Source organism: Chelonoidis abingdonii, chromosome 5 (genome assembly GCF_003597395.2).
Source record: "Chelonoidis abingdonii isolate Lonesome George chromosome 5, CheloAbing_2.0, whole genome shotgun sequence".
Taxonomy (NCBI): Eukaryota; Metazoa; Chordata; order Testudines; family Testudinidae; genus Chelonoidis; species Chelonoidis abingdonii.
In genome coordinates this window covers 121719973-121737438 of record NC_133773.1, presented here as the reverse complement: position 1 = coordinate 121737438, position 17466 = coordinate 121719973, and the positions used below count along the sequence as shown (strand labels likewise).

The following is a 17466-nucleotide window of genomic DNA, read 5'->3' as shown; positions in this document are numbered from 1 at the left end:
ATAACTAGCTGGTGGATAATTTCCCCAGATCAGCAGAGGCTGTATTCTTCTTCTCTTGCAGCCACTGGCCTAATGGTAATCTCCACAGCCATTTGGAGACGCTGTACTGAGAACAGGCCACAGTTAAGGCCGCTGTAAAGTAGAGCAGCCTATAGGCTACTTAAATTTATGTTGTGCTCCATCAGCCCACAAACTGATCTAGGACCTGAGTAGCGTAAGGATGATTTAAAACCACCTTTGCCCGTGTTCCTGGATTGTACTTTCTATAAGGGACAGCACTGAATCTCTGTCATATTAAAGACAGATATTGAGGCAAGTATATTTTTAGATTTAACATCCCTTTACATTTCCTGACGTTAAGAGTAAATCCATCACCTCTTTTTTTTGCTTGCACCACCATTTCTTCGTACTGTTGTCTATGTTTCTGTGCTTCTTCTGCTGGTTTTGCAGGGAGGTTCCTTGATTAAAAATGTAACATTTTAGTTTGGCATTCATAACTTCAAAATCTCTGGGCAAAGTAAGGGGGAAGCATAATACTGCTACTTGTCATTTGTGGAAAAATTTTCCCCAAAAACAAAACATACAATCATTCTAAACAGAAAAAATGCTGAGTAATTTCATTTTGTTTTGTAATTTGAGCACTTTCTTCAATGAACACACTGAATAATTTTCGTAAGCCAACAGAATATACTGATGCTTATCCAGTTTACGTGTTTAAGGCTGCTATACTGAAATCAGAGTGAGTATTTTCTACAGCTACTTGTCAAGGATGCAAAATTTTAATTCTATCTACCTTGTTTCTTCCTGTCACAGATCCTCAGTACATAGACTCCACCCACACTCCCTCCTTTACTTGTGCAGTTACATCTCCCAATTCTAACATTCTCTCCCTCTGCTTTCAGCGACCTTCCTCCCTATTTCAAAACCCTGTCCTTAACTCCTCTCCTCACTCCTCCAGTGGCAAGGGTCCCCTGTTCCCCACCACTACTAGCTAATCACTGAACCCTAGGCCAACAATTTGGTGTTAGTTCAATTACTAAAAGCCCGGATTATATTCTCACTGCACAAAAGCACGCTGTCACACAAAGATCTTTATTAACTTAGAGTTAACGCTGCTGAACTAATCAACATAACCATTATACAAAATATACTACAGCGTTATCCAAGTATTAAGACAGGAAGTGACTAATGTGTTTGTATGTATTCTATTATCCTTTACATTTTATACATTTAGTTAACACTCACATGTGGCATTACCACCTCACTCATCTTGTCTCTCTAATTCACCTTACACATTCCTGTAACAACTCTTGCTCAGCTATCTACTCTCAACATACACGTTTGAACATCCAAGTCATTAATTCCATAATTATTATATTTGTGATGTATAAACTCAAAGCATTCATAAGTATGTGTCTTGTGGCTAAGAGTCAAAGTTGTTATAGAAATGGGTAAGATGAGTTTTCATGCAACCATGTATCTTTAACCACGTATATGAAACCACAAAGGTAGTAGGTTATTCTACATAAGTCACTTCCTGTCTTCTTAATACCTTGCTTTCTTACAGATGATGCTGTAGTTCGATAAGTTGCATAATGGTTAAAAGGGAAAACAGGGAAGATAGGGAGTACACAGCATTCACTGAATCAGCAAATAATCTCATGTAAATTTTTGAGGAGAGGATCTTCTCACTTACTTAACCTATGCCTCAGGTATTAGCCATAATTAAGGTTTGTGCCTTCTGAGGGTGTTAAAATTAGAGGGATCCAAAGAAAAAATGTAAACTTGCTGTTAAAGAGTTTTTCTTCTTCAACTTCCTCACTCTCTGAAGTAAGCCCTTGGAAGGGGAATACAGATGACCCCTAGGCTGTGCTCTTTGAGGAAGAGGAAGCAAGAGAAGTATGCTGTACTGTCAGAGGAGACAACAGCAACACAGTAGAATGCCTAGGCCACTGCCAGTACTGGAATATCAATTATTTTGCTTATTGCCAAAAATACCTGTAAGGCCTTTTGTAGGAATTTAGCTTAACTAAGGCAAAGTTAGGAGGGAGGGAGCAGCAATCACAAGGAGTGAGCCTAACTCTGTGCCCTTCCTGATACGCTGGGGTAAGCATCTCTGAAAAACAGAAAATCTCTCTATATTTGACTTCTGGTTTGCGTGTGTTGGGACTCATGAGACTGCAGATTCTGCAAAAACACAGCTGCCTAAGCAATGGCTAAAAATGCTTGCTTAATTGTTTTTCTTTGATTGACATGTTAGTAGCAGTTACTAACAAAGGGGGTAGACAGGTCAAGGGAATTTGGATTTGACTATCTGAATGTGTCTTGGAATCCCCAGTGACAGGCAGATACCTGACCACTTGAACCTTGTCATTTGACCTTCCAAGACCCCTCCAGATCATGGGTAACTATTGTTTGGGAGTGCTCTGTAACGTATTGTATTTGTATGTGGTTGACACTAAATAAAGCAGCAGCTTTGAGTGAAGACATTCCTGTGACAGTGCAGGAGACTAATAAAGTAAAGGCTTTAAGTGAAAGCACTTGACTTTGTGCAATTCATGCCAACCATCTAGCAGATGGAGGTGCTAGGAAATAAATTAATGGGGACCCAACATCGCCTTGCAGAGTAAAATTACCAAGCATTCTGGGTTTAGGAAACCCCAGGTAATGGTACCAAAGGAGATGTCCATAGACAAAGCTTGGACAGAGCATAATTCCTGGTGAAGGTGCCTATCGATCCCCAAGTAGCTGCTCTGTATATTTCCGTAAGGGTGATTCCCCGTACGGAGGCTACTGAAGCCACTGGGGTGCTCATAGAATGGGCCCTGATGGTTTGAGGAGAAAGGGCTTTCATATGATCATAGCAAAGGACGATGCAAGAGAAAATCCTTTTAGAGAGTCTTTGGGGGGAAAATACACTTTCCCCTTCATTCTTTCAGCAATAGCCACAAACACCTTTGGGGATTTCTGAACAGGTGCTGTTCTGTGCAGGTACAAGATTGGAGCCCTATACATGTCCAAGGAATGGAGTCTCATCTTCTCCATGCTGTGGTGAAGCTTAGCATAAAACACTAGAACGTGAACAGTCTGGTTAGGGTGGAACTCAGAAGGCTTCAGGTATGAACTCTGGATGTAGCTTCAAAGAAATCTTGTCCTTATATACAGTTTTTCCCCAAGGTAAGTCCACCACAAGGACCCCCACGCTCCTCAACCCTTCTAAGAAAGGCAACTGCTGTTAACAAGGCAACTTTCAAAGGAAGGTACGCGGGGAGAATAGAAGGCCGAAGGTTTGAATGGTGGCCTCATGAAAACAGAGAAAACGAGGTTCAGATTCAGACAACGACTGGTTTCAGAGCTGGAGGGAGGAAATGTCCTTCTGTCACCCTTCAGTAACTTTGTATTAGTAGGATGATTAAAGCTTGAGTAACCCTCCACCTGATTATCAAGGAAATAGTATTATGGCAAGAAAATCATACACCAGTGGTTCTCACCACTGCACCAGGAAGGCGTCCCCTTAGATGCCTGGAGAAGTAGTAAGCCAGGCACTTTGTTATGCTGTGTTGAGACATCCCAAAACATCACCACCCCCACCCCCACCCCGCCACCATTGTTGGAAGATGTGCTGTGCTGTGGATGGGTGGCATTCCCATACCTTGTCCATGTGTAAATGCCTGCTGAGGCTGTCTGCCAGGGAATTCATCACCCCTGAGATGCGTACTTCTGAGAGTATGATTCTGGGCCTGATGCAAAAATTCCAGAGGTGGACTACTTTTTTTTCTTGGGGGGGGGTGGGGGGAGGAGGTGGAGAAAGTGTGGAGAAGGGAGAATCTTGCTCTTCCCTTCTTGTTTATATAATAGATTGGTGGTTGTCTGAATGTGTATGGACTGAATGATGGGTACAAAGCCTGCAAGCCATTCCGAAACAGCTCAAAACCTGAATAAGTTGATATGTAGTCTGGAATCCTGAGGGGACCAGGTGCCTTGGGCTGTCTTGTCATCAAGATGTGCTCTACATCCTAGCAGGAAGGCATCCATGAATAATCTCTGTAAGTGCTGCAGGAAGAAAGAGGGCCCATACACATACCACATGGTGTTTGGGGCATAGGTTGTCCATAACTAGATTTGAAGGCACTTTAGTTGCAGTCATGCAAATGGAGTGACACAGGTATACAGAGCCATGTGCCCTAAAAGGATGAGGCAGGATTGGGCTGAAGAGTGAAGGCTAAGACAAAGCTGGTTGATTAGCTCACAACCAATTCCTCTCCATGAGGGATCTCAATAAGCCCTTCCTGTGACTGAATTCCACCCCAATTAATACTGTGGTTTGTATGCGTGTCAACATGAGCTTGTCTAATTTTACTTGTAGTTCTAATGAATGAAATAGTTTGGAGTGCAGTGATGGTTGTTGCTTGTACCTATTGGAACTGATTCATGAGCAGCCGATCACCCAGGAAATATCAGTCTTCCTTGTCTACAAAAATATGTGGCCACCACTGCAAGAACTTTCATAAACACCTTGGGGCCATCAAGAAGCTGAAGAGGAGCACCTTGTACTGAAAGTGCTCTTCGCCCTCTGTGAAGAGCAGAAAACTTCTCATAGCAGGGGGAATATCCAAATGAAAATATGCATCTTTCAACTCAAGGGCCATAAACCGGTCACATGAGTAGAGAGAGGGTATTAAAGGCCAACAAAGTTCCTTGAGAAAAAGTTCTTTCCTACATGAGGGAGTGGTATGGGCTCTATTGTCCCCAACTGAAGGATGAAGTCAACCTCCTCTTTGACAATCCTCTTAGGGGCATGGTCCCTGAAGAGAGATGGGTCAGAGAACTGGGAGAGAAGCAATTCTAGCTGGTAGCCATTTGATACAACATCCAGGACCCATTTGTCCATTGTAATAGTGCACCACATTGGAAGAAAATGGGCCGGGCAGTCACTGCAGGGTGTGGTAGCAGGCATTGTGGAGATTGGCTGTCGAACCTCAGCTGGGACATCAAAAATGACTTTTGAAGAGGTAGCAAAGTGAAGGACGATGATGCCAGATGCCTATCTCACTGCATCCTCTAAATTTCTTGGGGGGTTCATACATTTGCTGTTGAAGGAAGGATGAAGGCAGTGATTGATGGTGAGAGAGAAGAGACCTGAAGTATTTGCTTCAGGGGTGGCAAAGTATAAACATCCAGAGAGTGGTAGGTAGCTCAGAGTGGCTATCCTCAAAGGAAAATTCCTCCATGGTGATTTGGATCCCTCAGGGGAACCGTAAGGCCTACAGGCACAAAGTCCGTCTCATGACTACTGAGGTAGTCATTGGAATGACCCTGTGTCAAGGGACGCCTGGAGGGAAGACTCTGTAACTGGTTAACCAGGATAACCAGAACCAAAGTCTGCAGTCCTGAGGGTGTTTGTTCTCTAATGTCGACAGCTTGTTGTAATTCAAAAAAGTCACACTTGAACAACAAAAGCATGGTAATTTGCCATTCAGAATGCTAAGCTAGCTCAAAAAAATATCTTCCTTCCAAAGAGGTCAAGTCCTTTGGCTGTAGTGGATTTGGACTGGTGTAGCTGAGTTATTTCTATCACAACCTGGACCACCAGGGAATTGGGATTAGGATCTGAAAACAGGAATTCTGCTCCCTTGGGGAGAATAAAGAGGCATTTCTCAGCACTCTTTAGCATCTGGGCACAGGTGACAGCAATGTGCCAGTTCACTCTGGCAGGTTCCATGATGGCCTCATTAATTGGGGGTGCCACTTTAGAAGGAACCATAGCCTAGAGGATGTCCAGGAGCATGTGGGCTGCATCCTAGCCCTCTTTCAGTGGAATCTGGAAAGAGTCTATGATTCTCCCAAGAAGGGCCTGGTACTGTTTAAAATTATCTGGGGGTGAGGGAAAGGCTGATAATACTGCCTCATTGGGACAAGATGAAGAGAGTGACGCTGGTGGCTCTGGTAGCAGCAGCAGTTCTGGCCAATCCTCCATCCACTGCTCCTGTGGAGACTACAGTTCTCCATCTGGTGGTAACCACTGCTGGGTATGGAAAATAGGGTCCTCATTCAGGTGCCCAGAAATATGGAGCCCAGGGGCCCAAAAAGGATGATGGGCTGGGCTGTCAGGGTACGGAGGCAGACCCCACAGTGGGTATCATTGGTCCCTGGGCCACAATTGCTGATGGTGAGAATGCAACGGTCAAAAGAGTGAATCTGGAAGCCCTGTCTAGGTTGATAGCTCTATATCAGGCATCTAGAGGGATGAGCATCAGTTTGTTTTTAATCGAATGAACAGTCCTGCCCCAACACTACATAGGAGTGGCCACTTTAATATATAACGTTTTACGACTGAACACTTATACCTAGCACTTAATACAAGACTGGACCACTGTTCTGTATGTGCAAGAAAAATACTACATGCTTTAGCACAACCACAGCCAGACAGCTTTATAAGTTAAGGCTTGGACTACACTAGTGGGGGGGTTCAAACTAAGATACGCAACTTCAGCTATGCTATTCACGTAGCTGAAGTCGAAGTATCTTAGTTCGACTTACCTGGCCGTCCTCACGGTGGCGAATTGACTGTCTTAGCTTCCCCGTTGACTACGCTTACCCCTCCTGCAGAGGTGTAGTATGGACGTCGATTCAGGGACCGATTTATCGTGTGCAGACGAGACGCGATAAACTGATCCCCGATACATCGAACACTACCTGCCGATCTGGCGAGTAGTATAGACATACCTAAGTAACTAACACAATATATTAGTAGACAATTTGATAACCTATTTTCACTGTCATTAAACAGTGGAAATGCACTTGTGAAAAATATGTAATATTATTCTACATCAGGTTTTGTTTTCATTTACTCTTATCTTTAAACTGCACACACAACTACTTTAAATAGACTATTTAAAATTCAGCCTGCCATGGTGATTTAGTTTTCTTTTATCTGTTTCTGCATACAGTAAAGCCAGACATTTAGTAAAAATTCTCCAAAAAAAAAAAAACAAAAAAAATATGTAGAAGTAAGAGACAAACCACAATACAGTTCTTTCCAAGAAGTCCGATATGGGTTTGGTTGTATAAGAATACTTCTGTGTAAAATAAGAGAAGGATAAGCCAACGTATCAAGTGCCTGACATCCTTGATACTGTGACACTGAACCCACCACAAAGCATTCTCTGGTACACTGTTTCATTATTTATGAGGACTGGACATCTGCTGTGCCAGGGACACATTACCCTTGCTACCTTCAGATTCTTCAGCAAGTGCTTGTTAATTTTTTATTCTTGGGTTACCTTAAAGATAAACTACTTAGCCACTGACGCTTGTAAGCTAATTAAAAAAATATATTTATTTATTTATTTTTACCACCACTACCACCAGTGTTAGACAGTAATTAGTTCATTTTCTTGTATACAAAAAGACTGAAACTTACAGCAAAGTAGATTTTATTAATTTGCCTTAGAAACATGCCATTCATTTACACAGTAGTTTGGAAGTTTTTTTTGTTTTTGTTTTTTTTTGTTTTTTTAACTCATCTGCTTAAATAATTTATAGTCATAAAATATGCACAGTGAGAAAGGTTCTTCTCTCCTAAGTTTAAGAGGCCTCTACTATGGTACTACGCAGAACTTACGCTGGCCTGTCTTCTAGAATAAGCGCTGTGGTGGAGAGGGGTTCAAAGTCAAGATTTTTTCTCACATTCTGTTTAGGAGAGAGTGGCTTGTGAGCTCGTCCAGTTTTTTCTTCATATTCCTGCACAAAAAGAATATAATTGGTTACACTGATGGAGAATATCAAAGCCATGAACTGTATTGCAACAGCTACAGAAACATGCAACATGAGAACACTTTCAGGAAAATTTATGAAACCTTTCTGTACAATTCATAATCAAACTCCAATCATCATTTAAAAAAAATGCCTTGAATCAAAATCAATAGTAATCCTCCAAAGTGAAGACAACACTTGGAATAGTACTGAGTAATGGTCTAATTCCCTTCATTTACAAAAAAAAAAGTCTAAATTTACTTCTACTAGTAATATCTTAAAAACTCAAGTTGAAGACACTGTGTATGAGCTGTTGCTATGAGGAATACTTGAATATGCTAAACATTTTATGCTCATCTGTAAGATTTGATGAAGTGCAGAAAATAACCATTTCACGACTGCAGACTTCCAAACCAAAATTCTTTAAAGCAATAAATATTTTGTCTTTACATCTTGCTATAAACTATTTCTCCTACTTAAACCATTTGCAAATATATCCAAGCAGAATGAAGAAAAAAGACTAATTGTGGCTAAATAGAAAACCTATTTATTGCTTATTTCATCTTGAAATATTGTTTACACTAGGCCAAAGGTTCTAAACTTTAAGACTCAGCATAGTGCCATGTCTAACACACAAACCACCTTAATATTTTTTTAAATGTAGTTTTAACGGATCCGTATTCTGATACACCAACCCATGTACCACCCTACTATGGCACGTGTACCAGTGAGTTAGGCATATCATCAATGATCGTATTCTACAAATAAAGCATTCATATTTGGTCAAGTAGTTCTATGAGGAAAAAAGGCAAAATTATAAACACTTAATGTGTTAAATTCTTACCATACACCTGCCACCTCACAAATGCAACACTGTCTGCAAAATCTGAGTGCTATAAGCAAGTAATTTGCAAGAGCATCCATGAACAGGGTTTCATCCATGAAATTCTTCTACATTCTCATTGATGCAAACTTCTTCCAAAGAATACTGAGAGGCTGATTTATTTATTTTAAAACTACAGTGTAAACTATACAGAAAACCACCAAGGAAATATTTTTAAAAGGCCCTAGTACAACTGAAGTAGGTTGGTCATTCAGGATTTCCAAAGTAGGTTTCTAATTTACTGAAATGCATGAAAAGTACTTTTAAAAAAAAAAATGCAGCATCTTTGCTTTCACTGCTGAAACAGATGCAGAATAATGTGACAGTCTGTTTTAGCTCTGTCTACACACTACAGACCACATTAATAGAAAACTATTACATCTGTGCTAATGGTCTGCCATAGCAGACAGCTGCAACACATCAGAAAAACATTTTTAACACTCTGCCTCAGCTGCGTGTATAACCATTAATATTTGCACCAAGAGAAAAGCCAAAGGTCTTCTCCCAAACTCTCAATCCCTTATTCCTTCATGCTTCTGCCATGATGAATTATAGAAAAAAGGTTGTAATTATTATATGTAATCTGGACCTAGTATATGAGATTTTAAAGGAATGAGACGTGGGGGGTGAAAAGAAGCAGTTGGAAACCACTGATGGGGAAGACAGGACACTGCAGGACTGTGGAGCTCTTAGGCCAAAGTTAGAGGAATCCCCAAATTTTCCTGATTTAGGAACACAAATTGCCTTACTAGGTTAGACCCATAGTCTAAGATTACCAATACCACATGCTTCAGAGGAGGATGCAAGATACTCTGCAATATGCAGTTATTCCTTAACATGTGTATATGGAAACTTTATTCCTAAGTCCTTTCTCAAAGGTGATTTCTGCCCCCAAAGCTTGAGGGTTTCCATCAACTGCAGTGGACACAGAGGTATTTGTTTTCTCTCTCTCCTCCCCCCCTCCAAACAACAAGTTTCATGTTTTCACAGCTCTATGAATGAAAAGGAAGCATATTATGATCCATCTTGAAAATCATGGTGCTATCATGAGGTCAATTTCCAATATGTTAAATAACATTGTTGTATTAGTTTGACTTCCAAGGTGTAGCAGCCACCAGACTGATTTAAACGATCATGAACAGTATTTATGTATTGCCTATTTAAGGGAGCAAGTTTGTACTGACTAAGCTCTTCTCTATGCAAAACTATATTCAGAGAGTAGAGAAGAGGTACAAAGAAGCGTGCCAAGGGTAGGGACACTAACAGATTACATACTTGGAAACCCAAAGACAAAACGAAGTTGCTATTCTTAAAATTTTAAGGACCTCCTGGAAAACTACTGATCTTAACTGAGATAGAAATGTATTAAAAGGCACAATGCCAAAACATATCCTTTATATGACAAAATTAGCTGTTTTTGAAAATTAACTTAACCAAACATTAACATGTATTACTGCTTCCAATGGCCAACTGATCCTTGTTCCTAAATCTATAACATTTTAATTGTTTGGATTATTACTAATAGAAAGCACATCAAATTAAGTTAAGAAAAAATTGAAGATTATGTATGGAACTCATACTCATAACGCATACACAGAAGAAAAACTAAAAAAAACACAATTTTAAAAAGGAATGAGAATTAAGTGACCTGCTGGAATTTGTGAAAATACATGTTTTAGAAAGGGTTTGCATTCAGTTGAAGAGTGACTGAAAAACAGAACTGCTTCTGGGAGGTTTAAGGGACTTCACACTGTTTTCTGGAGTGGGGATTTTGTTTTCTGTACAGAAGAACCAATTTTGAAAATACTTCATTCACACAAGACCCATTTTTTTCCAGCCCAACATCTTTTTCCACTGCACTCACACAGTTACTATATAAATATTATATTGAAACTTTAGAGGCTACTTTGTTGTGGCTATTTAAGATGCTGGCTTATTAAGAGATACTATTATTCCACCCCCTCTAAAGCCCAAATCCTCCTCCTCTATATTTTAGCAAATGTCTTTGGATGTTTTACTGAACACTACAGTGTAAAAGAGACCACTGAACTTGTATCATCATCAGCATGCTCCTAAAATGGGAGTGGCACATATAAGACAAGCGGTGTGAACTGTCAGTAGTATTTTTACCCTTTCAAGCAATTTCCAAAAAGGAGTAAAAAATGACATTTGACAGTCAATATTCACTTATTTAAAAAAATCAGAAGACAACATCTTTTAAATAATCCTCACATTAATGAACAGAGGATGCAGTCTCTGGCACAGCATACTCTGAAGATACAGCTATGGAATAGATTCTGACCTCTATGCAAATTCACATTAAGAATATTTGCTGATTGAGAGTGTAGGAAGATCTGTACATGCAGACATACTGTAGCTAGCAAACACACCTCTTGAATTGCTGAACAGCTCTTAAAATAATATTTTCATTACTCTTACTTGTTTATAAATATATACAGGTTAAGGGATATTAAACCAACATAGTAATAGACATGTGCAATTAATATAGGATGAAACAACCATTTGAGACTCAACTCTCCAAATAAAACTTTTGAAGTATGTGCTGTGACAGCAGGTCTACTTTAAAATTTTAAGTGAGATGACAAAAACAGTTCAATAATAACATGCACACATTTTGCTTGCTTTACACCTCATTACCAATTAAGATTCTGAAGCATGATGCATAAGGGGTCCGGAAATTTATATTGTGTGTTTATTTCGAAAGCTACTGAGTTAATGACTATATGTACCTAACATCTGTTTTTATCCTGCTAAAGATGCAAAACAGCCTGATTTATTTTTCATTTAGCAGTGCCATTCTCTTAGTCGCCACCTTCATGAAGACAGTACTTCAATGTATTTCATGGCTTAACAACCTTGCTCTGCACAAAGAGAAAATATTCTCCTTTTGAGAAGCTGATTTCACATTTTTAAAAAGGATTTTAATACCTACAACAAGATTATCTTAAGGTTTACATTTTTAACTATGCATTTGAAAGCTACTTTCTAGCCTATTTTGATTTTACTAGCAATCAGCATAGTAACAGTTTATTCTCTGTGGTGGTGCTGCAAATAATATACTATTTTAATATACTGCCTAAGATGTTGCATACATTCCGACCATCATGTCTGATACATTCACTCACCATGAAAGCCGCAGTTCTTCAGAGACAGTTACACTGGAACCCCATTTCACCTTATATCATTTAAGGCCTTGCTGATTCAACAACATAAAATTAAAGACCTTCATTGTCTTGATTCCACAGAAAAACTACTGAACATGCATATATCAAGGAGATCAAATATCATATGTTCCTCCCTCTTGCTTTCTTTCTCTTCCACAGTCAAAGCTGTCTGCAGTTGAATGCTCCAACACTGAGGAAGCAAGCTACCGCAGTCATGTTAATCGTCTGCAGATGTAACACATCCAATCAGTTCTCTCCTTTTCCTCCTGTCATGCCTTAAATTTACAAAATGCACACAAGAAAGGACAAGAGCAGATCTTTATACTACAAGCAGCTGCTCATTACATCAATGCACTGAAGCTATCTGATAGTACAATCTCTAACTGAACAAGAAAGCAGAAAATATTTAAGAGTTACGAAAAATTTAACAAAATGTTGCTGCAGCTGGTAATGAACTGCAAATTCAGTATATTTTTAGAAAGCAAAAAGGACAATGTTCAAATTCATTCAACACTTTCCATCCTGTACCTCAAATCTCTTAATCAATGTACCTCTAAAGCCAATGTGCCATTATGGAATTGCAGCTATGTCTAGGGTGTAACTGGGCTTCCATTAAATGCTAGCAATACACAACACAATGCTTTTCATCTTTCAGATTTTAGTTATTGTTTATTCTCTAGAGAGTGAATGTAGCTGAAACTATTCACCAGAATGTGTTTCACAGGCATCCTAGGCTAGCACTGAATCCAGGCTCAAAATAAAAATGAACTCCAAATAACCAAGGAATGGAATGCTTCTACCAAAAATCCCCCATTCCATTAATCTGACATTAAAACTGTAAGATCAATCACACTGAAGTCAGGAAATTTAGCGTTATGGTTTCCATAACAAGTTAATTTGGTCAACTTTTCCCTAAATATATGTACTCCTTTCCATTCAATGCCTATCCATGCAAAGAAAAAAAAATAAGATAGGCAAAGTAATATATTTTATTGGACCAACTTCTGTTGGTGGAAGGGACAAGCTTTTGAGCTACACAGGTTTGGAGAAGGTGACCAGACTGTCAGAGCTCCATGTAGCTCGAAAGCTAGTCCCTTCTATCACCAGAAGTTGGTCCAATAAAAGATATGACCTCACCTACCTTGTGTGTCTCAGACTTATATCCTGGGACAAACATGGCTACAACATTGCAAACATCTGTGAATTAAAAGGTGGTCTATAAAATAAAAAATAGAATAACGCCTTTTTATTTCTTCACCTGGTATAAATGCAGCATGAAACATTTTTGGATTTTTCTGCCTTTTTTTTTTTTTTTTTTTTTATTAAGACTTTGAAAGTGTCAGGAACATCACATCTTGTCCTCTATTTTTACTTGATGTCTACTTGGAAGACCAGGGAATTGGGATCTCTCAGTGTAAGTTCCCTCTAAGCTGTGTGGCCATGCAGCAGCCTATTAAATGCTGTGCAGGTGTTCAGGGGTGCCACTGAGAGAAATGCCCCTCCCCTGGCCCAGACCTGCAGCAGTTGGGGAAAAGTGCCTATCCCGCGGCCCAAGCCCCTGGAGCTGCCGCCGTGGGGAGAGCCGCTCTCTCGCAGTCATGGAGCTGCCATGGGGCATCCTGCACCGCAAACCCCTTATCCCAGAGCCCATGACCCCAGCTAGAACCCTCACCCCCCAGACCCCAACTCTCTGCTCCAGTCCTGAGCACTCTCCCGCTCCCTGAACCCTCACCCTCTGCACTCCAACAGTCTGCCCCAGCCCTAAGCCCCTCATCCCTGGCCCCAGCCAGAGCCCACAACCCTAGCTGCAGTCCTCATCCTCCCAACCTCTCGGCCGCACCCCCACCACATGAATTTTGTTATGTGCACCAACATGGAGGTGATGTGTCACAGTGAGACACATAACAAAACTCATTCCGCACATGAGTGGGAAAAGTTACTGGGAACATTGCTCTCAGTCCATAATCAAAAGGAAAAGTAGCTTTGAAGCATCAAAACAGGTCTTTTTTAAATTGTCTGTATAGTATTTAAATTAAAGATTTATATTTCTTTATTCAAAAGACTTTCAGACAGACAATCTAGTAATTCCTTCCTCTCAAACTTCCATTCCTTAGTGTCATCCTACTAGACCCCCAGGAAAAACAAGTAGATGGAACAGAACTGATTAGAAGGCAGGAGAACTACTCTACTCCAGACAGAGTGCTGTATCCAAACTGGAAAAATAAATGGTGTTTCAAAACATGTTAGCTAACATGAGTTAACCAACCTGTCTTTAAAACAGAACAGACAACGCAAAGGTGGATTAGGGTTTCGTGGGGCCCCTCCCCACCCCTTCTGCCTGCAGTCATCCCCCCACTGCACCTCCTCCTCCTGACAGGGAAATGGACTCAAGGCACAGAGGTTTCCCCTGCTCCCTGGTAGGGGCATCGGGTGGACAGAAGTCCCCGTGCCCCAACCTCAATCCCTGGCAGGAGCACCAGGTAGGCAGAGCAGGTTGGGGCATGCCTATTTTTCTGGGGCCCACCAGCTGGCCCATTGGCTAATCCACCACTGTGCCGGTGATGTTTAAGAATGTATTAGCTGGTCTTAGTTTGATAGATTCTAAACATACTAATGACGACATTGATGATTTAATCATCTACGTACATAGATGGGCCCCATCACCATAACATCTGAGTGTCAAGTGGTCACTATCTTTGGGAATAAATCTTTCTTGTGCAACTCACACACAATAAATGGATAAGTTTTAAACAATGATTCAGAAATGCTAATTAGGTATTCAAGAAAGTATGTGAAGCAACAGAGCATTTGAAACAGAAAAGCTTTCAATGTGATACCTGGATATCCAAAGTTAAAACTTTACATCAGGTATGAATGGCATAAGCATACAGGACCAAACTGAAAGCTAAAATCATGATGACAAAAGTATGTGGGCAATAGTCTTCCTGTGGTAAACCTTTGTGGTTTCATCTCTTGCGAGCAGACTATAATGCAGCTCTTTTTGACGTTGAAATATACAGGAGTTGTCAACTCAACAGAACTATCATCAACCAAGAAACTCTTCCATCAATAATGCACCTTTCAAAGAGTTCATTTGGCAGAGATGGAAACCTGATGAAAATGAAAGGTACTGCTATGGAGTCAAAAATAAGTCATGTGTTGGTTTAAACATTTATCTGCACATTAATAAGGGGCAGCTGGTAACACTACTTTTAGATTGCTTAGCACTATAAAACATTGAGGTTGCCCATCCAAATACATAACAATATAGTCTTTAGTTACACAATCCCATGCTACTTTTTCCACAATACACCTTCCTCATTCAGAATACAGGACGGCTGCACAAGGAAGCAGAAATAAGGTTACAGAGGCAATTGTAAACTTGGCATTTCCTAAATTTTGAAGGTTTGACTTTATAATCATAAGATTGTCTCACTGTGCGCATCCATCTGATGTCTCGAGTCTTATATTTAAGTTTATAAGCTGTCTGGGGCAGGAAACAGCCTTTTTGTTCTATATTTGTATAGAACCTAGCACAACGGAGTCCTGGCCCATGACTAGGGCTCCTTGGCACTATGGTAATACAAATAAGTATTAACTTTCTTTTAATGTAGTTTTTTGTATGTTCTAAGGATAGAGAGATCAGAAAGAACATTTCAAGTGTCTACTATAAAACGAGATCAAAAATAAAAGAAAGAAAGCATGTATGTCATCTATTCAAGACGACAATTTAAAGTCTGATCTGTCAATTTTGTTTTGTTTTCAAGCAAAATGTATAGGAGCAAAACCAAAAACTAACTGCAAATAAAGTTGATATTATTGAAAAACTAGATAGACTTCATCCTAGTAGTCTTCACAGATTCTGCTTATAAACAAGACCATTGTTATGGCTAATTAACTGAAGAGCTAATAGAAGTTATTGAAAATGATAAAAAGAAAACAATAGGATGCAAACTATTTAAGTTGATAAGGAACAGTAACTAGCACAAAGTGGACAGCTAATCAACATAGCTAATCAAAGAGCAACAAGGCTCAACACTACACAAAGCATCAGTCATCAAGGCAAGATTAATGACAATCTAGACTAAACTTAGAACAACAAGGGATCTTTCTGTTTGACTTAAGATCTATTTCCTAGCCTAAATAAAATTTAAGGCTGATAACTAGAGCTCTCTGGAAGATTACATTGCCATTTCACGGCATATTTTTGTTCTGCACTGGAACAAAAACAAAAGAAACTTTCAAAATGGTTTCACAAAACAACTGTGGCTTCTAACATGTATTTCCCAAACTGAATGACAACTCTCTGGGAAAGGCATGTAAAGAACTGGAGGCAACTGAAGAAGACTTATCAGATGTCCTACTAGAACAGAAGTGGGCAAACTAAGGACCGCAGGCCACATCCAGCCCATGGGACCATCCTGCCCAGCCCTTGAGCTCCTGGCTGGGGAAGCTAGCCCCTAGCCCTCCCCCACAGCCTCAGCTCACCTCATTGCTGGTGCAATGCTCTGGGTGGCAGGGCTGCTAGCTCTTGCAGGGCAGCACAGCAGCACAGCCAGCCTGACCCCGTGCTCTGTGCTGCGCGGTGGCATGGCTGGCTCCAACCAGGCAGCACAGCTGCCTGTTCCAGTGCTCTGGGAGGCATGGCTGTAGTACCGCCAGCCACTGGTGTTCCAGGCAGAGCAGTAAGGAGGCACGGACCAGGGTGGGTTGGATAGAGGGCAGGGGAGTTCGGGGTGGTGGTCAGGGGCAGGGCCGGTGCTTCCATTTAGGCGACCGCCTAGGGTGCCAGGATTTGGGATGGTGGCATTTTGCTGCCCGCAGCGGCAATTCGGCTGCGGGGGGTCCTTCTGTGCTCTGGGTCGGCAACGGCGGGTCCTTCACTTGCTCTGGGACCTGCCGCCGAAGTGCTCCAAAGACCGGAAGCATGGAAGGACCGCCCCCATCGCAGAATTGCCGCCAATGACCAGGAGCACAGAAGGACCCTTGCCAAGGGCGCCAAAAACCCTGGTGCCGCTCCTGGTCAGAGGGCGGGGGTGTGGATAGGGGTCAGGGCAGTCAGAGGGCAGGGAACAGGGGAGTTGAATGGGGGTAGGGGTCCAAGGTGACAGTGGGGGGGGCAGTCAGGAGCAGGGGTTTCAGGGATGGTCAGGGGACAGGGAGAAGGGGTTGCAAGTTAGGAATGAGAGGAGGGGTTGGATGGGGCGGGGGTCCCAGGGAGGCTGTCAGGGAATAGGATGGGGCAGGAGTCCAGGGGGGATGGTCAGGGGGCAAGAAGCAGGGGGGTCGGATAGCAGGCAGGGTCTGGGCCATGCCTGGCTGTTTGGGGAGGCACAGCCTCCCCTAACTGGCCCTCCATACAATTTCGGAAACCCGATGTGGCCCTCAGGCCAAAAAGTCTCCCCGCCCCGTACTGGAAGAACTTGTGACAGGAAAATGTACTTTCAACACAGATTGAGTAAAGACTCCACAGGAGATTCTGAACTTTATCTCAAAAACAAACTGCACTTAGTATTTTCCCAACATTTACCTAGTATATAATAGCTTCGTAGATTCTAAGGTCAAAAGATTAGAGACCACTGATCATCTCCTCTTACCCCCTTTTACACCTGGGGGAATTCTGCACCAAAAAAAAAAAAAAAA

General features: G+C 41.3%; 1 protein-coding gene across 4 annotated transcripts in view; it reads right to left on the bottom strand.

The window, feature by feature from the left end:
- Positions 1-17466, bottom strand: part of TBC1D14 (TBC1 domain family member 14) — a 96662-nt gene that overhangs the window by 30746 nt on the left and 48450 nt on the right. For 3 of the 4 annotated variants that reach the window (XM_075066609.1, XM_075066610.1, XM_032789786.2), the window contains 2 exons: positions 7625-7743; positions 376-458 (listed from right to left, as the gene is read on the bottom strand). In XM_075066609.1, coding sequence (XP_074922710.1) covers positions 376-458; positions 7625-7743 — 202 coding nt within the window. Of the gene's footprint in view, positions 1-375; positions 459-7624; positions 7744-11784; positions 11868-17466 lie in introns of those variants that run through there. The other variant, XM_032789787.2, reaches the window with a different exon arrangement.